Source organism: Eptesicus fuscus, chromosome 21 (assembly GCF_027574615.1).
Source record: "Eptesicus fuscus isolate TK198812 chromosome 21, DD_ASM_mEF_20220401, whole genome shotgun sequence".
NCBI lineage: Eukaryota > Metazoa > Chordata > Mammalia > Chiroptera > Vespertilionidae > Eptesicus > Eptesicus fuscus.
Window position 1 is genome coordinate 13,707,799 of NC_072493.1, and position 27,876 is coordinate 13,735,674.

The window sequence follows — 27,876 nt, forward strand, 5'->3', positions numbered from 1 at the left end:
TTACAACAGTCCTAGGAGACGAACACATTGAGAGATTTGTTTTTATTTTTTACAGATACCGCAAATACAGATCTTTTCAAAATCATACATTTAAAAAACATATTTTTATTGATTTCAGAGGAGAAGGGAGAGGGGGAGAGATAGAGACATCATTGATCAGCAGCCTCCCGCACAACCCCCACTGGAAATCAAGCCCTCAACCCAGGCATATGCCCTGACCAGGAATCGAACTGTGATCTGGTTCATAGGTTGACACTCAAACACTGAGCCATGCTGGGTGGGCTACATTTTTTTCATAGGCAGTATGGCTCCCCCGGCCCCCCAAATTTGGGAATGTTTTCTTTAATGCACTGCATAGGACTGCACTGAGGATGAGAAGCTAAGCAGTGAACTCTCACCCATCTCCTTTTGACCTTTCTACATTCCCTGAGCGTATTATATTATCCCATATATCTCATCTGTCCAGCTGGAGAAGGAAATGATAGCATCAGCACGTAATGCGCTGGGAGAGCCTCATGGCTTGGTTTCCCATCAGTTCCGTGGGTGCTGGGTAGGGGACAGGGAAATCATTAGAGGGTGTGCCTCAACCTTGACTCCAGAGACAGCACCCAGGGAAACTGCATCCATCATTACTACAGGATTACGGTCAAATTGTGTTCCCACCCCTGTCTACATCCCAGGCTAGGTTGGGCTTGGGGACTTGTGCTCATTTCCACCTTATTTCAGGCAATTATTAACCTGGAAATGGCTGCAGGGACTTAGTGAGAAAGGAATCCTGGTCGCACTGCCTGTTCGTCTCCTGGTTTCCAGCGTCCTCTCCTTCCCTCTTCCATATGGAGGCCGCCACCCATCACCAGGGCCACCGTCCTCTTCCTGAAAGTGATTCTTTTCAGAAAGCAAAGGCTTTAAATTCCTCCTTGCTTGTTTGTTCATGGTCCTCACATCTTGGCCCCGGCTGTCTCTCAAACCTCCTCTGACCACTTCCTACCCTTCACCTAACTCCCCACCCCATCAAACTCCTTTAGTGCCTCCAGCCTGCCATGCCTTCCCTGCCTCCCCAGATGACACCTGCTGTTCTTCTGCTTAAAATATTCTTCCTTGCTCACACCACGCCAAACACTCCTGGGGTGTGTGTGTGTGTGTGTGTGTGTGTGTGTGTGTTGTGCCTCTGTGCACCTCTCAGCTCCCCCATTTCCTCTGTCTATAGGATGGCCATATTGTCTAGTAAGTACTTGTTTACTGTTCCTCTCCCCTCTTGGGCTGTGACCTCCTCAAGAACAAGGCCCTGGTCTTATTCATCTTTGGTCTTTGTACCTGCAGTTGGGAGCAGCTAGCTAGCTAGCTTTGTGGTTGGAAACAGGTCCTCACAGTGGGCTTGTTGCATGAGATGATGGGTGAAATGGGTAAATCATCATCGCCATAATAATGAAAGGTATTATTCAGACAGGATTTTTTGTGAGTCTGGTTCTTTATATACAAAATCTCATTTCATTCTAATAGAATCCTTTGGCGGAGACCCATTTATCCCCATTGCACAGATGAATACGCAGAGGACTTGAGAAGTAAAAAGCGGGCCTCACAACTAGTTAAGTAGTTAAAATCCAAACCGGCCTGAGTCCAAAGCCCGAGTCTCCCCGCAATCGCCGCACGTAGAAAATCACGGAATGGTGGAGAGCGGGGCTGGTGCAGGGAGGAAGGAAAGACTTGACCAACCAGTCCCAGTCCAGGGCTAGCAAACCGGCGACGCGTGCGCAGTGCAGTGGCGGCGCCCCCTGCGGGCGGCGCGCAGGCGGCGGCGGGCTCTTAGTGCGCCTGCGCGCTCGCGGCGGAGGTGGCGGTACTCTGCAGGGCACCGGCTCTTCGCGCGCCGCCGCGGCCATGGCGCATCCGGGGAAGCTGCTCAAGGAGCAGAAGTATGACCGGCAGCTGAGGTTAGCCGGGGCTCACCGCGTCGGGCGGGCGGGCCAATGAACCCTCTGCGTCCGTGCCGGGCCTAAGCGAGCGAGCGGCGCGGCCGGGCCTCTCCGGCCTCCCGCCGGGCCCGCCCCTGCAGGGCTCGGGAGCTGGCGCTCGGGCCTCCTGCCTGAGGCCGGGGGTGCTCCTGCAGGGCCGACCTCCTACCCGCGGGGCGCGCCCGCCCTCCAAGCAGTGTGTTGTTTGAGGTGCGCGGTCCCAAAGGTGCAGCCTTTGTCACCGGGCAGGCTGCCGGCCCCGCCTCGTTGCGCTCAGGCACCAAGTTTTGCAGAATGGGGGGATCGCGACTCCCCATCCCCGCGCCGACCGCGGTACCTTGTGTTAGGTGTTGTTCTAAGCCAGCGATGTCCAACAGAAATATTATGCTAGTCTCGTGTGAGCGAGGTGTGTCTATGCATTTTCTAATAGTCACATGAAAAAGAAACAGGTAAAGTCAATTTTAATAATACAATTTAACCCAATTATTCAAAATACTACCATTTCAATAGGTAACCAATATTTACATTTTTTTTTTATATTGTCCTCGAAATCCGGCGTTTTACACTACCTAGCACATCTCCATTCCGACAGGCCTCATGCCTAGTGCTCAGTAGCCACATGTGGCTAGTGGCTACCTTAATGGACACTGCAGGTCTAGGCCATCAGGCAGTCCTTGGTTATTTCCTCTCCCTTGTTTTTTCTCTTTACCCTCCCCATTCCTTATTTCTTGAGCATCTTTGGTGTGTTAAGGCAATGAAAGTAACAAACTCTTGGCTCCCTTTCTTTCTGGAGCCTCCAAGCCAGAAGTTACAGTATGTCCCTAAGGACTGGAACTCCCATTTGCACTTACAACTGAGTGCTGTCTTAGGGGCTTTAGGCACTCAATTCTGAGAGCAGCCTTGAAGGCAGACAATTGTCTGCTTTATTGATGGGGAAACTGAGTCTGGGAGAAGTTAGATGACTAGCTCTGTGTTTGAGCCAGGGTGTAAACTCAGGCCCTTCTGGCCTTTGCAAAGCTGGTACTCAGTCACATCACTCTGCTCAGAAGCTTGTGGGGAAAAGAAGCAAAGTGGCAGAGCCCTTGTAACCAACTCATGCTCTCTTGCAAATTCTTGGAGTTGCTTGTGTTTTGAATGCAGATATAACCATACCTGACAGAGCTGAGATGACATTTTTGGTTACTAAGTAACTGGAACCAAAGAGTTTTTGCTGAGTTCGGTCCATTGAAGGGTCAAACTTTACCTTTCATAGTAAGAACTAGTTATTATGTTGAAATGTCAGAGGGAAGCAGTTAGAACAAAGATGTACAGCCAGCCAGCAGTCAACAAGGCCCTGCTTTTCTTAGGCCAACAAGAGCAGAAAGGATTGATTTCTTGTTTGGGCCCTTTCTTGAAACATGTTATCTAGAAATGCACCAGTAATCTCTTAGGCTCACTCTCCAACTACCACGCATCCATCAACTAAATATGTCAGGTGTCTTCTGTGTGCCCTACTTTCATTGGAAAACCTGATGTTTCCAGTCCTGGTTCTTCCAGGTTTTTCCTCCATTCATTTGATAACTGTTCAGTGATCACTTACCCTGGACAGGACATTGTGCCAGGCATTGGGACTACAGTGGTAGATATAGGGAGTGATCTGGGACCTTTTGGAGCTTAGAGTGGAATGGAAAGATGGATATTCAGCAAATAAAAAACCAAATAAGGCAATTATAGTTGTGACATATGCTGTAGGACATACTGGCTACAGGATAAGATAATCTGCTTTAGATCAAGTAACAAAGAAGGCACATTAAAGTCTATCTGTCCTCCAAGCTATGGAATTTTTCTAATGGTTTGGGCTCTCCTTATACTTCTTATAGTGACAAGAAAAGATAAACTAGTTAGTGAGCTTTCTGGATGAAAATCCGGTTGGCTCAGTTGCCATGATACATGTGTGATCATTTACCTTGTTCTTTTAATGATATGCCTGTGTGAATCATATTATAACATATATTTCAAATCTTTAGTACATCTTTGTTAATGCTTAATTTGTTAATTTATTAATCATGCTATTAGAATGTTCATTGGGTATTATAGGTTAAAGTACTCCTATAGAAGTCAATGTGAGGCTTTTCAGATGATAATTCAGTTTTCTTGGTAAAGCTTTTCTCACTCTTACAGATGTCACAAGTCTTATATCAAGTGATAAGTCCTATGTCAAGATCTTAATTAAACTGGATCCATGTAACTTAAGGAGAAATGAAATAGAGAACAGAATCAATTTTAAGTCTAAGGCACTTCTTTAATGTTAATAAGTATTTTTAAAGAATTTGCGTTCTATAAGTTCTCTGGCTTGACGTGAGTAATGGACAGGAAGCTGAAAGACAAAGTGTCTAGTTTTGACTTGACCCCCCCATCCAGCCATGCACGACATCAGTCTTAGTCTTATGTTACACAGCTATATAATCCCCATTACACCTCCTGCTGTTCTTGTTTTACATATTTGCCATGGTTATCACATCAGTTATTCTATGCAGGAACACTTTAAAGATCAAAGATCACCATTCAAATAAGAAAGCTGTATTTTTTTAAAAAGATATTTTTATTGATATCAGAGAGGAAGAGAGATAGAAACATCAATGATGAGAATCATTTTTTTTTTTTTTTGATCTCTCCCCCCTCCCCCCAACCTCCCCCATCCCCCCTCTGAGGCCCGATAGTCCGATCGATGCCTCCTTGTTTCTGATTCTGTTCTTGTTCCTCAGTCTATGTTGTTCATCATTTCCCCTAGATGAACGAGATCATGTGTCACTAGAGATATACTTATAAGAACTGAATGTGAGACGAGCAATAATAGTTATGCTGACAGGCAGATGAATCAGTCTGTAGTGAGTTTCTTTCTGGACCAACAGTTCTTTAGAGACCCAATTTCAATGTCCACCAGTTCCTTATATGTACATGTCAGTACTGACCCCTCAGCTCTGGATGGTGGACAAATAGTGGTAACGGAGAGTCCGACTCCCTCTGGTTTGGTCTCGGCCGGACCCAGGGGCACGGCTTCACCCGGGCTCAGGTGAATGTGGCCTCACTCAGACCCAGGGGCGCGTGGCCTCACCCGGACCTAGGTGCGCGAGACATCACCCGGATCCAGGGACACATGGCCTCACCCGGACCCGGGGGCGATGAGAATCATTGATCTGCCTCCTGCGCGCCCCCCACTGGGGATCGAGCCCGCAACCCGGTCATGTGCCCTTGACTGAAATCGAACCTGGGACCCTTCAGTCCACAGACTGATGCTTTATCCATTGTGTCAAACCAGCTAGGGCAAAATAGTTGTATTTTTATGAAATGCTTTTAAATGTTGAATTTGTATCTTGTTTTGTAGGTTGTGGGGTGATCATGGACAAGAGGCTTTAGAATCTGCTCATGTTTGCCTAATAAATGCAACAGCCACAGGAACTGAAATTCTTAAAAACTTGATACTTCCAGGTAATGTAGTTTTGTGGTTGTAAATTTTGTGGTTGTAAATTTCTTTAAGGTTTTAACTAGAAATATATATTCTTCTGAGATCAGACGAGATCGGGCGCGTTCAGGGTGGTATGGCTGTAGACAGAAATATATATTCTTGACTGATTCTCTTTTGTCTCCCAGGTATTGGTTCATTTACAATTATTGATGGAAATCAGGTCAGCGGAGAAGATGCTGGAAATAAGTATGTTTTATTCTTTTCAAATATTTGCATGTTAGGGAAGGCAGTGTATTGTCACAGGAGAGGAGGCCTAAGTCCCAGCTTCACCTCATTCAGGGTGACTTGACTCAGTGGACAGTAATCCCTGTTTTGGATTATGGTGAGGATGAAGGGAATTAATGTAGCTCAAATGCTAGCACAGTGTCTGGCAAATAGGCCTTTAATAAAATATATCTATCCATCATTACTATCTTTATTGCTGTTATTAATGCAAAGGAGTAGTCATTATTTTTTCAATTGTGGAGTCTGGACAATTCCTAAGTCCTTGCATGGATTCCTGGATGTTAGTATATAATCTATACTAATAAAAGGGTAATATGCTAATTAGACTGGGTCGACTGGCCATCTTCTGGATGTCCGACTTCCTTCGGACAAAGCCATGGTGGTGGGGGCTGAGGCAGAGGCAGTTAGGGGCGAGATCAGGCCAGCAGGGGAAGGCAGTTGGGGGTGAGATCAGACTGGCAGGAGAGGACGGTTGCGGGCGAGATCAGGCTGGCAGGGAAGAGCAGTTAGGGGCAAGATCAGGCCTGCAGGGGAGGGCAGTTGGGGGTGAGATCAGGCCTGCAAGGGAGGGCAGTTAGGGGTGATCAGGCCAACAGAGGAGGGCAGTTAGGGGCAATCAGGCAGGCATGCAGAGGCAGTTAGGGGTGATCAGACAGGCAGGCAGTGAGGTTAGGGGCAATCAGGCAAGCAGGCAGAGGGGTTAGGAGCAATCAGCAGGCAGACAGAGGCAGTTAGGGGCGATCAGGCAGGCAGACAGAGGCAGTTAGGGGCGATCAGGCAGGCAGGCAGGCAGGCAGGCAGGCACGGGAGCGGTTAGGAGCCAGTGGTCCCAGATTGTGAAAGGGATGTCCAACTGCTGTGGGATTGGGCCTAAACTGGCAGTCGGACATCCCTCCAAGTGGTCTCTGGAGAGGGTGCAGGCTGGGCTGAGGGACTCCCCGCCCCCCCCCCCCCCCCCCGCCCCGTGCATGAATTTCGTGCACCGGGCCCCTAGTTAACAATAATTGTATATTTGAATTATAAGAATAATAAAATCTACCTTTTACTTGTGGTGTCTTCTAAGCTTAGTCCAGGTATATATCTCTCCCCACTACACTGTCTCCATAAAAATGCTGTTGTGAAGATGGCCTTTATATCATTCTTCAAAGCTGATCATATTTAGATGTTTAGAGCATTTCAGACTCGCCTTTTCAGGGACTTGGAGTCTGGGATCTCTCATATTTGTCAGTATACAGCAGCAATGGATAAATACAAGGAAAATCAGAATTTGGTTCATATTGAACTTTGATACACAACACAGCCCCCCCCCCCCCCCTTTTTTTTAAAATATATTTTATTGAATTTTTACAGAGAGGAAGGGAGAGGGATAGAGAGTCAGAAACATCGATGAGAGGGAAACATCAATCAGCTGCCTCTTGCACATCGTGGGGATGTGCCCGCAACCAAGGTACATGCCCCCGACCGGAATCGAACCTGGGACCCTTCAGTCCGCAGGCCGACGCTCTATCCACTGAGCCAAACCGGTTTTGGCAACACAGCCCTTTTATTGGTGTCTGTAAAGAAAAAGTCCTATTACCTTTGATTACTTGGTTGCTTAGAGCAGGATGTAATAAGAAAAAGGCTTCTTTTTCTTATGGAGCCACTGAGCTTGTGCTACAACATAGCATCCTGACTGATTGATTAGCAGCCTCAGGTCTGGGCCCTGGGATATGACAAGGGTATGTGTGGGAAGAAGCCTGAATAGTTCTGTTATAGTTACCTGCAAAAGCAAACAGTTTAATACAGCATTTCCCACGTGTGGCCTATGGAGCATGGTTCTGGGGAATGTTAATAACTGCTAAATGGGCAAAGGGATTCCATGGGCAAATGAAATTAAACATTTCTTTAATATGAGACTTTAATATCATGTGTATTGTGTATGTTATGAATTTCCAAGAGGGAAATATAACCTATGGTGATTTCTAAACTTTTTAAAGCCAGAGAACTCTCTTTTCTCTCAGAGCATCTTGTGAAATTCTTAGGTGCTGCACACTTTGGGGAACATTGATTTATTAGCTTGTCTTTGATTACAAGTTTCATCCAGTTTTCTTCCTCCAGGAAGGCCTTTACAATCTGTAATCAAAATATAGTTTGTTTTACAATATGAATGAAATGTACCTGGTATTACAAATAACCTTCCCTTTATATAATCAAAGAAGCTCTTAATTTTATTTTTTTGTGTCTTTTTCAGTTTTTTCCTTCAAAGAAGCAGTATTGGCAAGGTAAACAATCAATTTGTTACAGAATATAGTTGAGTTTAAGCATTTAATGATGTTACTATATTTTGGTTTCTTGAAAAAGCTTTGACTTTAAAAGAGCTTATATTTCTCTGAGAAAGAAGTTAAATTAACTCATTTTTTTTTATCTTGTAAATTTTATAAGTTTTGTAGTTCAAGATTGTAGAAGTAATATATCTTTTTTTTACTGTATCCTATATTAATGCTAAAGCTTGAGTGATGTTAATGTTCAGAGGAAAGAGTATTTTTAACTAAGAGCCAGAATATCTTTTATTTTTGTATTTCATATTAAAAATCTTACAAAGCCATACTAATCAATTTAGTACAATATTCTGAGTGGAAATGACCTTTTTTAATGAGTGACCTCTTGTACAGTATTGTAAATTGATCTAGAATATTCCTGCCTGGTGCTCATGGTTTTTTGGTCATTTGCATAATCAGAAAAGTAGGATACAAATAAAGTATTCACTTAAAAACTCTGAATAATGAGTTCTGTTCTAAGTAATATTCTGGTTGAGTCCCAGTTTAAACACTATGAAAAGCAGAGTTGTCATATCTGTGCATGAAATTTGGCGTAATTTCATAGTTTGTTTGCTTGATCTGTTAATTGAAGGGTTACATTTTAACCAAATTTTTTCTAATTCAAGTTAAATGCTTTCTTTTCAAAAAGAACCGAGCTCAAGCTACCATGGAATTCTTACAAGAATTAAATAATGATGTCTCTGGGAGTTTTGTGGAAGAGGTATATATGTATATACATTATTATTTCTGTGCAGACATTTTATTTTTTAATAATTCAAAACTCTAGGAATTGAGAAATTTGAATTTTTGTATGCTATTTAGTTGAGAGTTGGATTTAACATTGGAGTCTAGCATGTTGCCTCATTTATTTTAAATAGCTTAACTGTTTCTGCCATGTTTAATATGGTTGTGAACTTGTTGGATTTTTTCCCCCCTTGTCCTATTTAGAGTCCAGAAAACCTTCTAGACAATGATCCTTCATTTTTCTGTAGGTTTACCATTGTGGTTGCAACTCAACTTCCTGAAAGGTAAATTTTTATGTTAATTTATTTTTAATTGAATGTCTGAATTAGATTTGCATAGTTTTGTTTTTCCTGTAGAGTATGGTTTTTAAAAATTCCTAAACTCTATAGAAATCTTTAATTGGAAGTACTTACGAATCTCTAGCATCAAAAACATAGGAAAGAAAGATACTGGATGTGAAACTTTGAAGGATATATATTTAGAGCAGTTAAATTGAACATTGGTTATTTTAAGTGGGGGAAAAAACTAGTTAGAAGTAATTATAGGGAAGAAAGGTACTTTGTTTTAAGGTGTTTTGTTATATATACATTTGCTTATATTCTTATTTATTGTACCTTCCTTTACAGCACATTACTACGTTTAGCAGATGTCCTCTGGAATTCCCAAATCCCTCTTTTGATCTGTAGGACATATGGACTAGTTGGTTATATGAGGATCATTATAAAAGAACACCCAGGTAAAATTGTTGCACATATGGGGCTTGCTTTTCATTGCTTTAGCTATGATTTTAGAACTTGACAATTTAGAAAGTCAATTTTAAATTACAAAGTAAATTTGTAGCAGCACAACCAGTTTATAGATTCAAAGTGTCAATCAGTGACTGATAAAGGCTTTAATCTAGTATTTCCTTTACTTACATTATAGGAGGATACAAAACAAGAGATAAGTAGGTACAGCTTCTTCATCTTATTAGGAGGCCTAGTTGCTGTTCAAGTACCTAGCCTTTTTTATTTTTATTTTTTTCTCTTAACATACATAGAGCATGCATGTATGGCTATTTACAGGCGAGAGCCAAGGTCACACTGACACCTAGAAGTCACACCACCTTTTCCCCACCAATCTTTTATTCCATTCTCATACAGGCCTTAGACTCCTCTAGTTCAGGTACAATTCCACAAAACAAGGCATTTACCTAACTACTGTTCCAAGGAAAAAGTGTTATCAGAGACCAGAGTCATTCATATTCAGGCTTGCACCAGCTCAAGGCTGATGTTAGTCCTTTACTTACAAAATTTTAATCTTAAATGATCGTAACATTTTTATTCAGTATTTACACATTGCTCTGAGCCAGGTAGTTTGCTAGTGCAATGATAGAGCCATTGGCATTGGTGTCAGCACTGAGTAGTAGTTAGTATCTGCTTAGCAGTTAGAGAGGGACTTGAGAGAATAAGCTTTTGGCAGGTGATGTTGGGCCATTTAAGAGTTGAAAGTGGGAGAGTGATGGTAACAACTTCAAGTGGATCACTGAAGCTGAGTAGAGAATGAATGGATTTGAAGAGTCAAAGACTGGAGGCAAGAGTTGCTGTTAGGAGATTTCCAGTGGTTTATATGAGAGAGAGGGAGAGAGAGTGCCACTGACTAAGTGCAGTTGTTACAAGGATAGGGAAGTGGGAATAGATGATAATGAAGGTTAACATTGCTAGCTTTGTGCCTGTCTTTATATGAATTATTTTATTTAATCTTACTAATATCTTATAAGATAGGTACTATTTTATCTGCTTTTTACAGATGAGGATGCTGAGGCACAGAGCAATAAGTTATTTGTCTAAGGTCACACAGCTAGCAAGTAACAGAAGTGAGCCTAGCTTTAAAGACTCACTGGGATTACACACTTTTCTGAACTCCCCTATGTGGAGAGCTGTGTGCAGAGTGACATCAGGATGTGAGGAGTGACTGGTGATGGGCCAAGGAAGCAGGAAGTCAGGGATGACCATCAGGTTTCTAGGGAAGAGGTTCAGGTAGATGGTGTTAATGTTTGTCGAAGACGGCAGGAGGAGTAAGGGTAGGTTTTTAGGTAATATCTGAACACAATTTTATCAGTTTTGATCTTTTTCAACTATAATAACAAAATTTTGTTTTAAGAGAATCTTAGTTTTTACTTTCATTAAAACTGTAGTCTACTTACAATTTGTGCTTTTAGTAAAATGTATATGTAAATTTACCTGAATAATGAACAAAAACATTTTTTTAAACTGTAGAGCCTATGCCCATTTAAAAATTATAGATTTCCCAAATTCTTGTAATGTAGTGTATTGCCAGCAGTATTACTAAAGAAGTAAGTTTATCTTTTGGCATTATTTATTTCACAGTAATAGAATCTCATCCAGATAATGCATTAGAGGATCTACGACTGGATAAACCCTTTCCTGAACTGAGAGAACATTTTCAGTCTTATGATTTGGATCATATGGACAAAAGGGTTGGTGTGACCTTATTTATTTATTTTTAAAAGTATGTTTGGCCTTGCTGGCGTTGCTCAGTGGTTGAGCATCGACCTATGATCTAGAAGATCACGGTTTGATTCCTGGTCAGGGCATATGCCTGGGTTTCGGGCTTGATCCCCAGTGTGGGGCATGCAGGAGGCAGCCAATCAGTGATTCTCTCTCGTCATTGATGTTTCTATCTCTCCCTTTCCCTTCCTCTCTGAAATTAAAAAAAAAAAAAAAGTATGTTTGTATTGATTTCAGAGAGGGCAAGGGGTAAGGTGAGAGAGCTAGAAACTTCAGTGATGAGAGAGAATCATAGATTGGCTGCCTCCTACACGACCCCTGTTAGGGATTGAGCCCACAACCTGAGCATGTGCCCTGATTGGGAATTAAACCGTGACCACTCGGTTCATAGGTCTACGCTTAATTACTGAGCCACACTGACCGGGCTGACCTTCCATTTTATAGATAGACTTAAAACATTTTTGAATACACCAATGTGAGACAATACTATAAACCTCCATAGTCCTGTCATCCAGATTACATAGTAACAACATTGTACCTAATTTGTTTTAAATAAATCTTTTTTCTCCAAAATTTAAAAAACCTTTTTATTGAACAAAAGTACATTAACTGAACATATCTATGTAATTAACACCTAGATCAAGAAATTGAACATTAATATATTCCTCTTCATGGCCCTTTCCTAAACAAATAGATGTGCTTTTTAAAATAGTTTGAATTTGGGGTGGGTGGGTGGGTGTTGAAATTTACTCCACTTGAAGCTTATTTTTAGTGTTTGAGAATTACCAAGGCAGCTGCATATTTTGGTATGAAAATAATAATGATATTTATAACACACCATATAACTTAAGGAGTATATGTATTTTTTCTACCTACTTATTAATTAAAATGCAGGTGTTGGGTTCATCAGAAAACACAGAGAAAATCTTCCTGTAGTCTAGGATTGGTATCTGAAATCAAGAGATTTAAGCTTTATTTTTGGGTGGCAGTCTCTGAAACTGGTTTTTGATGGCAAAATGGGGACAATCATAGTACATTCCTGCCATATTAGGATCAAATTGGACACTGCTTCTAAAAAAAGTTTTGTGAAGCAATTTTTATTAACTCAGTTCATTTTCTTTCATTCATTATTTCATGTATACTGGGGAATGATCATAAATATTGTTGAGTTTGTTGAAAATGATAGGAATAAATATTAACTAATTAATGTTAACTGGTATTTTTTTCTCAATTTTAGGACCATAGCCACACTCCATGGATTGTGATCATAGCTAAATATTTAGCACAGTGGTATAATGAAGTATGTCCTTTTTAAAAAAAATAAATTCCTTATGTGACTGTATTTTCAATTTATTATAAAGGATTTCATTGGAGGGGATGAAAGATTGATTTTCTTTCCTTGCTTGGCTTAGGGTAGGTGGGTGCTTTTCAGTTTAGATCTAGCAGTTTCTGTTTTAATACTGATATTTTTACTTACAAAATGAAATTTGAATGAATGTCATTCTGAAACTGGCAGTGGGGAATGAATGTAGAGAAATGGCCCACAGTTTCTGTTTCTGTCAGGTTAGCCTCTGATTTCACTGGGGTGTATGTTTACTGATGAAATCTCATGTGGATGGGAGAAGGGGGAAATTGTGGACTCTCAATTTCCATATTTTGAGTTTTTATAACTAAGTTTTTAAATTTTTTAACTGATTTAGACAAATGGACGAGTACCTAAAACGTATAAAGAAAAAGAAGAGTTCAGAGATTTGATTAGACAAGGTAATATGGGATGTGACTAAATGTTATATAAGATTTGAAAAGCAAATTGTTTGACGCTAATGTTTATTGAATTTCTGTCAACACCTTTGTCAAATGATGCCATCATTAGTTCATATTTTATTTTGCCTTGGGGAAGATTAAGGAGCCATTCCTTGTACAGTTTTAGGAATGACTGGTGATAAACCATATTTATTCTTAAGTTTCAAAATATCTGATCCTCCCTTCAGAATCTGACAAGTTATTTCCATAATGTTGCGGGGGAGAGAAAGAGAAAGAAGGAAAAGGTTGTTTGCTAACCAATTTCTATTTTAATAGGAATTCTAAAGAATGAAAGTGGGTCTCCAGAAGATGAAGAGAATTTTGAAGAAGCTATTAAGAATGTGAACACAGCACTAAATACAACTCAGGTATTAAAAGAGTGGCTGAGGGATTCATTTAGAAAGGTGTTTTTTGAAGTCCTTATGATAAAATAGTTGATTTTAGATTTAAGTTAATATTTCCTAAATTGTATATAGTTGGTTAGAAATTAATATCTATTATAGATTGACGCTTGTTTTAATAATATTCTGTATTGTCCTAGTTAAATGGACATGAGTGCTTCAGTATATAATAGTGATATAATGATTTATATAAATCAATTATTTGAAGTACATGATTTGTGAGTAGTACTAGTTTGGGTGTAGGAATTATATACTGAAGGTGATACTTTGCTGGTCCAAAATAGTGTTGCCTGAAAAGTTAAATTTTACCCTGCATTTCATTTTTTTTTTAACTTGAGATTTTTTTTCACTTTTATTTTATTATTTATTTTATTACATTTTAATCCTTACCCGAGGATATTTTTCCATTGATATTTAGAGAAAGTGGAAGAGAGAGGGAAAGATGGAATTTTTGTTTCGTTTTGCTTTGTTTTGTTTTTGTTAATCCTCACCCGAGGATATTTTTCCATTGATTTTTAGGGAGAGTGGAAGAGAGAGGGAAAGACAGAAACATTGATGTGAGAGAAACACATCGATTGGTTGCCTCCTGCACGTGCCCTGACCAGGACCGGAGCTGGGGAGGCACCTGCAACCTAAGTACATGCCCTTAACAGGAATCGAACCTGGCACCCTTTGGTCTGCAGGCTGATACTCTATCCACTGAGCCAAACTGGCTATGGCTGCATTTGCTTTTGACAGTAATTTTTTGGATATAAGGAGGTGTTTTTAAATGACATTGATACCTTAAAAATTACTTGGAGGATAACTCATTTTAGATGCCCTTTTGTTATTGAAGCCTGGCAAGTGAGGTTTTGAGGGAACTTAGGAATAATACAACTGCGAGTTTAAGTTAGAATTTTCTTATAATTTAAAACATGCTGCCTTTTAAGATAGAAAAGCACTTAAGCTGTCATTATAAGATTTTTGGAGACAAAGAAGTAGTGTTTCTGAGTAAGTAAAAGTGTGTGCTTTGTGAATCAGTTTTTGGAGGGTGATAAAAATTTTCTATGTCTTAATTGGGGTGATGGTTAAAAATATATGTATATTTGTCAAAATGCATTGAATTCTACATTTAAGAGTTGTTCATTTCACTGAATGTAAAATTTACACCAATTTAAAAACACACCAAGGTTCTCATGACTCGGGGATAATGAACTAAGCAAAGAGATAAATGCACCAGGTATTATGAACAAAATTAGAACAGAACAAAGAGCTAGAGCGTGATGGGGAGGACAGAGATCTGGGATCCAGAGGGGGGCCAAGGAGACCCAAAGAGATGTGTTTTAGCAGAAGCCTGAGAGAAGTGACATGCAGAGATCTGGTAGAAGAGCTTTTAGGCTGCGGACGCACATGTGCAAAGAAAGGCCCGGAACTGGGATGAAGCTTAGCATTTGTTCAAGCAGTAAAACTGCCAGGATGATTGGAGTGACGTGAACAAGGGGGCAAGTAATCAGAGGGATCTGAGTTTGGAAAGGCAGAAGGGCCAGATCATAATATCCTTGCAGGCCATTGAAGTGTTTTGAGCAAGGGAGTGGAGTGATCAGATTTGTATCTAAGAAATTATCTAGTTCTTGTGAGAAGAGATTGTAGAGGACGGGAGTGAAAGCAGAGAAACCAGTTGGAGGTTACCAGTAAGACATTTTTTTCCACAGTAGAATCAAAGCCTATAATTTCTGAAGTTTTTATTAATGTATGATGATCTTGCTAGCAAGATCATCATACATTAATTTAACTATCTAGTTTTTGTCAGAGGGTTGTCTCTTTAACTCTAGTTTTTGTCAGAGGGTTGTCTCTTTCAACAGTTGCTAATTAGAGTGAAAGGGTTGAAAATTTTTGACAAGATGGAAAAACATGAAGTACTACAACTCTAACTTGACATTAATGTTTGTAATCTTAGTTATATTTTAAAATGTAAATATGTTAAAAGATTTACTTTGGCTCCTTTATTCCATTTATGATGGAAAAGAACATGTCATTCGTTAATGCTAACAATAATGGGCAGGATGTGACTTCCTTCCATTCTTTTTTTCTTCATCAAACCTCCATCTGCTACTCATTCTAAATAAAAATGTAAGAAAATCAGAAGTATGTATTTGATTACGGTTTGAGAATTCAAAGAACTTATTCAGAGAAACAGCAGTGAAAATAAAGGTGGGCAGATTCTTAGTATAAGTAAATGTTTCATGTTCCTTTGATAGATCCCAAGCAGCATTGAAGATATATTTAATGATGATCGCTGCATAAATATCACCAAACAGGTAACAACAACAAAAAGTAAAAATAGTGCCACCTTAAGCTTTGGGTCAGATTCAAATGCCATTTAATAATTTTTTATTTTACTCTTTTAGACTCCATCATTTTGGATTTTAGCTCGTGCCTTAAAGGAATTTGTGGCTAAAGAGGGTCAAGGAAATTTACCTGTCCGAGGCACAATTCCTGACATGATTGCAGATTCGGGCAAATATATAAAATTGCAAAATGTGTAAGTCACTGTTTTCAAACTATGTAACAGAAAAGAATAATTTGTTTATATTAGAGATGAGACTATTTTACTAGCCTATCAGAAATAAAATGGAAACCTATTATAATCTAATTGCTTTAAAAATAAGCTAAAGAACTTTGAGGGCAGATTTTTAAAAAAATAGATTTTATTTTTTGGGATAGATTTAGGTTCATAGCAAAATTGAGTGGAAAGTACAGAGAGTTCTCATATACCACCCCCCCCCCAGGAGACTGATTTTTTTTCTTATGTATTTCATGATAAAACGTAACATTTGAGCACTTATTTCTGTGCTATGAGCTGTCCTATGTATTAACTAATTTAATATTCACAACATTAGAGAGAGCTACTATTTTTTCCCAGTTTAATAGATGAGAAACTGAGGCCTAGAAAAGGTAATTTATTCAGGGTCAGACAGCTGGTAACTAGCAGAACCAGGATTTGAACCCATTAAATCTATCTCCATACTCTTAACTAGGGCCCTATACTGTCTTTTATTTGTAACTTAAAACTTGGAAGTCTTCAGTTTGGATGAATTTTTTATTAGTAATGTTTCATAATTTAAAGAGTTCATGTCTATAGATAGACACCTGCTATCCAGGTATCACTAGCCTGAACCCAGATAGACTGTCAAAAGGATGGTTCTCAAAGGATATTACCCTTATGGAGTTTGGTGCAGATGAACCCAGGGCCACTGGCTAGGTTTCCTCAAGTGCCAAATAATGTCACACAGAAAAGATCTCTGTTCCTTAACAGATTGCACTCTTCATCTCAGTCATTGTTTACAAATCTTTGTTGTCTTAGCCCAGTGGTCGGCAAACTGCCGCTCTGTTGACTAATGAGTTTGCCGACCACTGGTAGACTAAATGTTACCGTGTAGTTGGAAGCTGTGAGGATTAGGCAATTGTGGCATATTGTGTGCAAAGAGGTAAAAGGTAGTATATGACAGTGGTCGACAAACTCATTAGTCAACAGAGTGGCAAACCGTGGTGGCTTGCGAGCCGCAGTTTGCTGACCACTGTCTTAGCCTAAAAGTTCAACTACTTAAAACTTGGGAAAAGTCAATTGAGGATAGAAAGAAGTATGACCTCACATTGGAGGGAGTTAGCTTAACACGTATCATTTTCAGGGGTGAAAATGTAAATAGACTTTAAAAATTTTACATTGCAGGTGGACAGTTTTGAAGTATTTAACTTTCCTTGGACTTGACTTCAAGGAGAAAAATCATGTTCTTTAGTAACATGTGTTGCAGATTTTGTCAGAGAAGCATGGGTCATGGATTATGGAGGGCAGTTTTTAAGTTGGGTGCTGTTAGTTACAGAGGGAACCCGGGTATTATTGGATTCCAAGTGTCCATCACCAACACTGGGAAGATCCCCAACCACTAACAGGTGCTGCTAGTAGCATTTCCATGGCATTTTCACATTTCATATGTTCCAGACCAGCCTTTTTTCATGAAAAGGAAAACAATTTTTTGTTTGCTTCCTGGTGATATTTACAATTTGTTGATTTTAAAATTTGTTAATAATAGCTTTCCCCCCCCTTTTTCCTAGTTACCGTGAAAAAGCAAAGAAAGATGCTGCCGCTGTGGGTAATCATGTTGCCAAATTGCTGCAGTCTATAGGCCGGGTAAGCTGCTGGGCACACTGGCTTTGATGGACAGCACAGCCCCATGTAGGCCTGATCCCATAACTTCAGCCAGAAAAGGTTTAGAGATGGAGGGCATGGCACTGGCTCTGTGCTTTTAGAGGGATCTCTCACTTGCCTGCCTCATGAGAAAGACTTTTAAGGAGAAAATGTGTTTTTCCAGTGCTCTCCCAGCACTCGGAGAAAGCCTTCCCATCCCACCGTGATCATCTTTGTGCTGTACCCTCTGCTAACCTGCTCTTTTATACTGGAGCAAAATCTGCATTGTCTCTTTACAGGCACCAGAGTCCATTTCAGAGAAAGAATTAAAATTACTCTGTAAGTCCCCTTGAATTAATTTCCTTATTTTGTTTCATAAAAATGTGCCATAAGGAGTGTTCCCAGGAATTTTAAATAGTTGAAATTAAAATTTTTTTCATAACTTCATGGTATAGATAAATATTATTGGGTAAGGTTTTTTATTCTTACAATGTAATAATAAATGAAGATTATTTTAAGACTGGGTCAGAGCTAGAACAAATATCTATGGCAATGCAAAAAAGTCATGAAGGTCAGTTATTTGAAAATTGTCATTAATACTGACTTCTTTTCAGCTTATTGATTTTAACTACTTTGGGAAAGTTTTATCTGAAGGTTTTGAGTATGAAGTTGAGTCATATGTACATGGGGAGTATTGGTTTAACTACTCAGTTTGGTCTGTGTTTAGTGACTGTAATAGAATTAAGAATTTCACCATCTAGTTTAAGATGGTTAGGCTCCAGGTGTTTTTGATAACTCCTCAGTAGACCCGAAGCATTTCTTTTTTTCTTTTTTTTTTAATGAACTATTTTTTTAAGTAGGTTTACAGTTGTGAGTACAAGAAACAGTTAATTCTTGTATTATTACTTATTAATTACTAGAGGCCCGGTGCATGAAATTCATGCACTGGGGGTGGGGTATGTCCCTCAGCCCAGCCTGCACCCTCTCCAATCTGGGACCCCTTGGGGGATGTCCGACTGCCGGTTTAGGCCTGATCCAAACCGGCAGTCGGACATCTCTCTCACAATCTGGTTCTGCTGGCTCCCAACTGCTCACCTGCCTGCCTGCCTGCCTGATTGTCCCTAACCACTTCTGCCTGCCAGCCTGATCACCCCCTAATCACTCCCCTGCCAGCCTGATTGACGCTCCCCTGCCAGCCCGATCGCCCCCAACTGCCCTCGCCTGCAAGCCCTGGTTGCCCCCAACTGCCCTCCCCTGCAGGCCTGGTCGCCCCCAACTGCCCTCCCCTGCAGGCCTGATCCCTCCCAACTGCCCTCCCCTGCCGGCCTGGTCCCCCCCAACTGCCCTCCCTCCCCTGTAGGCTCGGTCACCCCCAACTGCCCTCCCCTGCTTGCCTGATCACCCACAACTGCCCTCCCCTGCTGGCCATCTTATGGCGGCCATCTTGTGACCACATGGGGGTGGCCATCTTGTGTGAGGGTGTGATGGTCAATTTGCATATCACCTCTTTATTATATAGGATTGTATTTCCATATGAATAACTGTAAACCTACTTTTTAAAAAAATATTTTATTGGTTTCAGAGAGGAAAGGGGGGGAGAGAGAGAGAGAGAGAGAGAGAGAGAGAGAGAGAGAGAGAGAGAAAGAGAAAGAGAGAGAAACATCAATGATGAGAGAATCACTGAATGGCTGCCTCCTGCATGCCCCCACTGGGGACTGAGCCCACAACCCAGGCATGTGCCCTTGACCGGAATCAAACCGGGACCCTTCAGTCCGCAGGCCAACAATCTACTCACTGAGCCAAACTGGCTAGGGCTAAACTTTATTTTTAAGAGCAATTTTAAGATCATAGCAATGTTGAGTGCTAAGTACGGAGATTTCTTGTGTACCCCCAGACCCAACACATTCACACCCTCCCCCATTATGAACACCCCCCACCAGCGTGGCACATTGGTTACAGTCGATGAACTGACATGGACACATCATCACCAAAGTCAACAGTTTACATTAGAATAAACAAACAGGTGATGTACCTTCTGTGGGTTTTGACAAATGTGTAAGGACATGCACCCACCATTATAGTATCATACAGAATAGTTTCACCGTCCCAAAAATTTCCTGTCCAGTTAGGTGTTGCATTCATTGCCCTAGCTGGTTTGGTTCAGTGGATAGAGCGTCGGCCTGCGGACTCAAGGGTCCCAGATTCAATTCCGGTCAAGGGCATGTACCTTAGTTGTGGGCACATCCCCAGTAGGGGGTGTGCAGGAGGCAGCTGATTGATGTTTCTCTCTCATCGATGTTTCTAACTCTATCCCTCTCCTTTCCTCTCTGTAAAAAAATCAATAAAATATATTTAAAAAATTTTTTCCTGTCCTCAGCCTATTCATCTCTTCTTTTCCCCCTAACCCTGGAAGCCACTAATATTTTTATTGTCTCTACACCATTTTTCCTTTACCAGTGCAGTTTGAAATGATACCCCTTCCACTCTTGCCTCTATTCAACCCATTTTCCAACGAGCAGTCAGCGAGATCTCTTAAATAGGCAATTAGACCATACCATTTTCTGCCAGACCTACAATGAAAGTGGATCACCTTCCTTCAACCTACAAGGCCTTGCATGATCTGGTCTCTGCCTGCTTGCCCAGCCATCTCATGCCACTGTTCTCTGAAGCATTTATATTTAATTTAAGACCTAATTTAAGAATAATACAATCTGTTTACATGCTTTCTGAAGATAAAGTCTTTTGCATGCTCCTCAATCCTAAAATATATTTATCAAACTTCTCCATTTCTTTACTCTTTCCCAGTGTTTGTTTAGGCTTAGTTTTAATGTTTTGTTCCATTATTCATCTTGCACCTTGTTTCGGCATACAGTGTTTGTTCTGCTAAATCATATGATACCAGATTAAAAGCTGGATGTTGCGTATTTAAGGGTTTATTCTGTTCCCTCTATTTTGGGATATGTTTGAAAATTTCCATTAAATATTTTTTTTTGTTTTGTTGAAACCTTACATATACTAAGAGCACAATATATATAACACTTTACTTTCGGACTACTTATCCATAATAATGATAACTACTGTGCATTGAGCCCTATCAGGCATTGTGCTAGGTACTTTGCATCCATAACTTTCAAAGGTAAGTAATATTATCCCCATTCTGAGTCTCAGAGAGGTGCCATCACGTACTTACTCAGTGCTGAACTGGTTGTAGTGCCAAGGACATGAACTTAGGATGACTTATGTTCTAGTGCCTTCCCTGCTAACCATTAGAGTCAAATAAGAGACATCTTTTCACGTTACCGTGTCTGTGAATAGTATAGACACAATTTCCTGTTCTTAAAGAGATCTGTGATTTGGAATATTCATGTGCCAGTTAGTTACCTCTATAATGTCTTTCCTGTGTTCAGGTAGCAATTCCGCATTTCTTCGAGTGGTAAGATGTCGATCCTTAGCTGAAGAATATGGCTTGGATACAGTTAACAGGGATGAAATTAGTAAGTATAATAATCTTTTGATGCTAGGTTATTAATTTTACTTTTTTCCATCCTTCCTTTAAAAATTAAATTTCTGGGGTGACACTGGTTAACAGAATTTACAGGTTTCAGTTGCACAGTTCTACAGTACATCATTTGTGTCTTCACCACCCCAAGTCAAGTCTCTGTCCATTTATCACCCCTATATCCTCATTCACCTCCCCCCACGCCCACTCTCCCTGGCAATTACCACATTGTTGTCTGTGTTCATGAGTTCTTTCTCTTTTTTTTCTCTTCTTTTTTGCTCAATTCTCTCCCCCTCCTGTCTCACCCCGCCACCCCACAGCTGTGAGCCTGCTCTCTCTCTATGAATCTGTCTCTATTTTGCTCTTGTTAGTTCATTAGATTCCACATATGCGTGAAATCCTATGGTACCTGTCTTTCTCTGACTGGCTTATTTAACTTATTATAATGCTCTTCAGGTCCATCCAAGCTGTCGCAAAGGGTAAAGTTTCCTTTTTTTACAGCTGAGTAGTATTCCATTGTATAAATGTACCGCAGCTTTAATTTTAAAGAGATTAATATTTTATGTATAATAATAGTGAGTATATGGTGATAATATAAATGATAATGGAAATATTTATACTCTAAATTTAATTCTATAAACCTATCCAAGTAGTCATAATTTCACAATGTAAAACTTAATACATATATACAATTGTATTTAGATAGGTTACTAAGTTGTGTGATAAATAGAAGAGCTAAAGTCAGCATGTTACTACTTTATTTTAAAAATATATATATTTCTTTATTGACTTCAGAGAGGAAGGGAGAGGGATAGATAGATAGAAACATCAATGATGAGAGAGAATCATTGATTGGCTGCCTCCTGCACGCCCCCTACTGGGGATTGTGCCCACAACCTGGGCATGTGCCCTTGGCCGGAATCGAACATGGGACCCTTCAGTCTGCAGGCTGACGCTCTATCCACTGAGCCAAACCGGCTAGGGCAGCATGTTACTACTTTAGTAGAGATTATGTTGACTACGTAATAGTCTAAGACAACTGGGTTTTATCTTAGTGTATCTCCCTTTATTTTACTATTATTTATCATTTTCTATTTTATTGTCACAAAATACTAAAATTTTGTGGTAAAATTGCCTTGAGACCTAAAACTTGAGTATATAGTAAGGTCCATCCTTTATTGTTTTTACGTCATGAATTACCCAAATTATATTTAATTCTTTCCCTTTCAGTTTCCAGCATGGACAGTCCAGATAATGAGATAGTATTATACTTAATGTTACGGGCTGTGGATAGATTTCATAAACAACATGGTAGATACCCAGGTAAGAATAGCAATCGAATTATCAAATATAATAAAATCTTAAGTAGACACTTGAATTAAATCTTAAAAGTGTTCTTGGGTGTTTACAATTGGTCCTTGATTTTTATATTGCAAACAGTTTACATTATATCTTATTGAGGAACTACCATTTGTTTTGTAAGTGTAACTATTTGCAAATAGTGTTTGATTCTAAACCATTACAAGGGAATGTTGGTTGAATGGATAGCATATAAAAGAAAACATTTTTCTGTCATTTTTCACAGTTTACCTCTAAGAGTCACTGAGTTTAATTTAGTGGAAATGGAAAGTCACAAGAAGTATGCCAGTGACTCCTGAACTCAGAGCTCTGAAGATGTAGAGATTTCTTTGCTTAATATCTAATTTTTGTTATCTGTTAAATATAATGATTAGGGAGTTGGCATAATTTCAAAGATTTTCAGTTGCCCAGAAAATTTTTATTAAGATAAGTTTAATTATGCAGGATTATTGCATAGCAGTACATTCTAGGTGTATCATAAAACCTGTTGCCCCAATTGATGTCATATGTCTAGTGAGTTACAGTCTTAATGAGCTAGAAGAAAGAAAATGCATAAACACTATATGTATTGCTTTATTTGTATTATTTGATTAGAATGTTTTTTTTATTATTCATTGAATAACAAACCATCTCAAAACTTAGTAGTTTAAAACAATAAATTATTATATGATGACTTTGTGAATTGGCTGGGCTCAGTTAGGCCTATCTCAGTGAGGAGCAAGGATCTTATTGATGCCTGGAACTGGAGTCATTCTGAAGGCTTGACTGAATTCGACATCCAAGAAGTCATTTTTGCTCAGATGTCGGCCCTTTAGTCAGGAGTACTGGAACTGCTGGGGGCTTGTCAGGCATCTGTCACCACATAGCTAGCTAGGGTTTCCTTTTAGCACGGCAGTTCTAGGGTAGACTTCTTACATGGGTCTGGCTTTCCTAGAATTAACATTCCAAAAGACCCAGCTGGAAGGTACAAGGCTTTTTATGACTTAAGTCTTAGAAGTCACAGCATCACTTATATTGTGTTCTATTTGCTTCACAGGGCCAGCTTAGATTGAGTAGAAGGGGGCTACATGAGGGCACAAAGGGGTATACATTGGGGAGCCATCTTGGGAGAGTAGCAACCACATAGAGCATAGGCTTTGAACCTAGGTTCATATCCAAGCTCTGTCACTTACTATCTCTTGAACTTGGATGAGTCACTGTTTCCCTCTAAGTCTCAGGTCTCATATTTATGAAATGACAATAATAGTATCTACTCTATTAGACTGTTAGGGTTAAATATGTGATGTATGAAAATCACTTTACACACTGCCTAGCACCTTGTAAGTAATAAATGGTAGGTATTGCAATTATGAGGAAGAGTAGTGGTGATCATTTTTAAACCATAGTAGTTAAAAAATACTGATTTTTTTTTTTTTAATACGTGAATGTTATGGCAATTATATTTTAACTTCCAGTAGTAATAACAATTAATAGCTTACCTTTGGAGATGTTATAGCTTAATTATTAACAACTGTCTGGGCTTGTATCTGTTTTGCTATTTATGAGCTAAGTAACTCAGGCAAATAATCTGTGTCTCAGTTTTTTCATCTGTAAAATGGGAATAATAGTACCTACTTAATAAGGTGATTGTGAGGATTAAATTAAACAGTATACATATGGTATTTATACTAGTAACCAGCATCTGTTAATGCTCAATGTTACCTGTTGTTATAGTTTTATGTCCTCTGTGTCATTTAATCTCTTGGAAATGAATAATAAAGACCATAATTTTTACAAAGGGTATAAATAGGACATCACTTTCTCATTCATTCAATTCTTCTATCAAAGTATTGAGCACCAACTGTGTGCCAGACACTCTTCCAGATACTGGAGATGGAGCAGTGAACAAAGCAGGCTTATCAAACTCAAATTTTAATAGGTTTTTGATGGTTTATTTGATTGTTATAGGTTTGTGATATTTGCAAATATTGGTCTCATACATTCTGTTATTTTTGTTCTTCATTTTCACACCTTACTTTTTTTATTAGAACACCTGAAACTAGAGTAAATAAAGGAGGTAGCCATTCATTTTGAATCATGTTTATTTCAATTAAAATTAATTTGCATGTATATTTGTAGGGGTATCTAATTATCAAGTTGAAGAAGATATAGGAAAGTTGAAGTCTTGTCTCACTGGCTTCCTTCAGGAATATGGACTATCTGTAATGGTGAAAGATGATTATGTCCACGAATTGTGAGTATTTCTAAAGCCATATTAAGAAATAATACTTGTGCCTGTCCTAAGCTAGTTGAAGTTCATATCTCCTTTCTTTCCTAAAGTTGCCGATACGGAGCTGCTGAGCCACACACCATTGCTGCGTTCTTAGGGGGTGAGTTCCAAGGATGAGAGGACTGGCATCTGTTGTTATATAGTATAGTTATGAAGTTTTGTTATTTTTTAAGGTTTTTATTGATTTCAGAGAGGGAGAAATAGAAACATCAATGATGAGAATCATTGATTGGCTGCCTCCTACAAACACACCCTTCCCCCCGCCCTCCCTCCCACCCACATGCCCTTGATGAATCAAACCAGGGACCTTTCAGTCCGCAGGCCAACGCTCTATACACTGAGCCAAACTGGCCGGGACAGTTTTGTTTTCTTAACTATTTTACCGAGGAAGGTCAGTGAAGCAGGATGTTGAATATTAAGTGGCACAACACCTTTATATTTCTTCACTTTGTCCAGGTCTTTGTTTTAAATATCTTCCCTGTGAGACCTCCCTCACTCCGATTTAAAGCTGAGGCCCCCCCCTCTTGCACTCATGCCTTCTTCCTGCTGTTTCTCCTTAGCACTAAGGCCATTTGAGATGCTGTTTTACTCATTTGCAAATGGTCTCTCCCTCACTGTGCTGGAAGGGAAGGTCGATGGGGCACTGACTTTGTCTTCTGTTCCTACCATATTCCTGGTGCCCAGAACAGTGTCTGGTACAGAGTAGAGTCTCACGTTGTACTTAATTAACGAGTGTTTGTGAAAGATCAAGCTTCAGGTTATAAAAGATGAAGAATTTTTTTCTTAGTAATTTTTTTGTTTGTTCTATTTTTGTTTTGAGTAGTTATAGCAGTATTTAATAGAGATTCTTTCCAAATTACAAATGTATTTAGAACAAATACACCTTTATTCCCTTTTTATTGTAAAAGTTAAGCAGAAGGGAGTCCTTAGAGAATCTTTTCTGCCTATATGTATCCTTTAAAATGCAATCAACTATACTACTATTTTGATGTTTTTTTACTTAATATATCTTGCTAATGTTTCAAAACCACCATAATTAAAAATACTTCATTCTTTAAAACTGTGGCATAATATCCCAAGCTATGAATGTATAAAACAAAACTTTTAATAACAGTTATTAAAAATTATGGTCCTTTATTTTGATATGACCATAAATTATGTCTGTTTTGGATTACTTTTAAACACCTTTGTTTTTAGAAAAAGGGAAGGTTTTCTTTACAGAATTGATATTTTTATATAATTCTTGAAACTTACCTTTTTCAAAGATTTGCTTTTTTCCTTTCTCCTTGCAGGAGCTGCTGCTCAAGAAGTTATCAAAATAATCACCAAACAATTTGTAATTTTTAATAATACTTACATTTATAGTGGCATGTCACAAACTTCAGCAACTTTTCAGTTGTAGAGTAAATATCCTCTGTAGTGTGTTAATAATTGAGACTATAATTGCCTTTGAGTTGTGCTCTAATCTGTAAAATTCTGCCAAGGGAAAACTGTTAAATTGTTTGCTTAATAAACATTTTCTCATTTGTAATAATGTAGTCTTGTTTGGGGGGCACTGGCTGGGGGGCCGGGAGGGGGATAGTGTGTGAAGGAAGCAGTCATGTTTCCCAGAGAGTAAGAGCTATCCATTTATAATTGAGCTCGCTATTTTCAGCTTGCTATTTCAGTTACTTATAGAAATCATATTTCATCAGAAATAGCTTTAAGTACTTTTTTCTTACAGTCTTAAATAATGAATTTAATACATGTGTAGATTTTAGCTCTGGACATCTTAGGACCATCCCTATTTGTTAAAATTAATAGAATTTTAAAAGCAAATATTTCAGACGTATTAGTTTTATCAGAAAACAAGGACACAATGCACCTCGGAGGGAAGGAGGGCCCGACTTCCGGCGCCCCTCGTGCCGGCGCCCCTCGTGCCCCTCCAGGCCATACTCCGTGATGGGTGATCGCCTCTTCCATCAGGGAGCCCTCCCAGCTAAGTCTTTGGGGTGAACACCCCTCTGAGTAATGGAAGCATTTACAGGCAGGGAGATTGGAGGATTTACCCCTGAAGTTGTGACTTTTTCACCACTTCAAGAAGTCAATCCACGGATTTGCTAACACCTGCCCTTGGGGAGAGATTCCCCCTGGGGGCGGGGATGCCGGAAGTCCCGCCCCACGGAAGTGATTCTTGTCCTCTCGGTGGGAAACGGGCAGCGGCGTCGTGGTAGGAAGGCAGCAAAGGATAAAGAGTGGAAGCCCAGAGCCTGGCGACTTGAGGGTAAAGACCGTGGCTCCCTGCGTGTTCGTGTTCGGGTCCCCCCTCAGCCCGGCCCCGGAGCCTGTCCATCGCCTCCCGCGGGCCCAGGTGTTCCTCACAGTGGCCAGGATTCAGAAGGCCCCGCTGTGCCCTTAGCCGGCCCTCGTGAGGGGATGGCTTGAGCGTGAGGGGATGGGTTGTGCGTGTGGGAAGGGACCTTTCTGCGGAGGCTGCAGTCCCCACAGCAGCTGGTGGACAAAGCTTTGGCTCCCACCATTTAGTCAGGTGTCTAGAGCTTGGCAGTTTTCGACTTCAGACGCCATGGCGCCTCCCCAGGTGATTCTGATGTAGCGAAGGGTGGGAACCACTGGGGAGGTCGTTCCCGGGACAGTGGGCGGACCCTGCGCTCAGCCGCACCTGCTGCCGCCCGCACCGCAACTGGGCCCACCCGCTGCTGGGGAATCGCTTGGTGGTGGGGCCTTTAGCCAGCGCCCCGTCCCTGCGCAGGCGTTGGACAACCTGGTCTACGGAGAGCCTGAGGCACCGCCTGTGCTTTTTTTTCCCCCCTTTATTGATTAAGGTATTACACATGTGTCCTTATTCTCCTCTTGTCCCCCCTCCTCCGCCCCCCCGCCCCCCACTCATGCCCTCACCCCCCTTGGTGTCTGTGTCCATTGGTTAGGCCTGTTCCAAAGGAGTTCTGCCAGCTCTGTTCTGCCAGTGCATGAACGGAAATTCAGGAAACTGGGTGGGCTTAGCCTTCCCTCCTTGGAAAGATCACGCACCTTTACTTGTGCAAACGGGTGAGATGAGGAGGATTTAGGCGACGGCTGTTCCAATCTACTGACTAAAAATATAGTGAAAAGGTTTCTAGAACAGTGCTTGGCCTCCCATAGGACTTACGG

The 27,876-nt window shown here is 40.3% G+C and overlaps 1 protein-coding gene across 1 annotated transcript; it reads left to right on the top strand.

The window, feature by feature from the left end:
- The first annotated feature begins 1,808 nt into the window (after positions 1 to 1,808).
- Positions 1,809 to 26,257, top strand: NAE1 (NEDD8 activating enzyme E1 subunit 1). The gene is made up of 20 exons (XM_008139879.3): positions 1,809 to 1,931; positions 5,317 to 5,420; positions 5,583 to 5,643; positions 7,913 to 7,943; positions 8,629 to 8,700; positions 8,928 to 9,007; positions 9,350 to 9,459; positions 11,093 to 11,202; positions 12,471 to 12,533; positions 12,934 to 12,997; positions 13,313 to 13,404; positions 15,675 to 15,734; positions 15,825 to 15,958; positions 17,530 to 17,605; positions 17,902 to 17,941; positions 21,010 to 21,096; positions 22,332 to 22,424; positions 24,579 to 24,693; positions 24,780 to 24,829; positions 26,022 to 26,257. Exons 1-20 carry the CDS (start codon positions 1,879 to 1,881, stop codon positions 26,129 to 26,131), a joined length of 1,605 nt encoding a protein of 534 aa, XP_008138101.1. The 5' UTR covers positions 1,809 to 1,878; the 3' UTR covers positions 26,132 to 26,257.
- Positions 26,258 to 27,876: the final 1,619 nt, after the last annotated feature.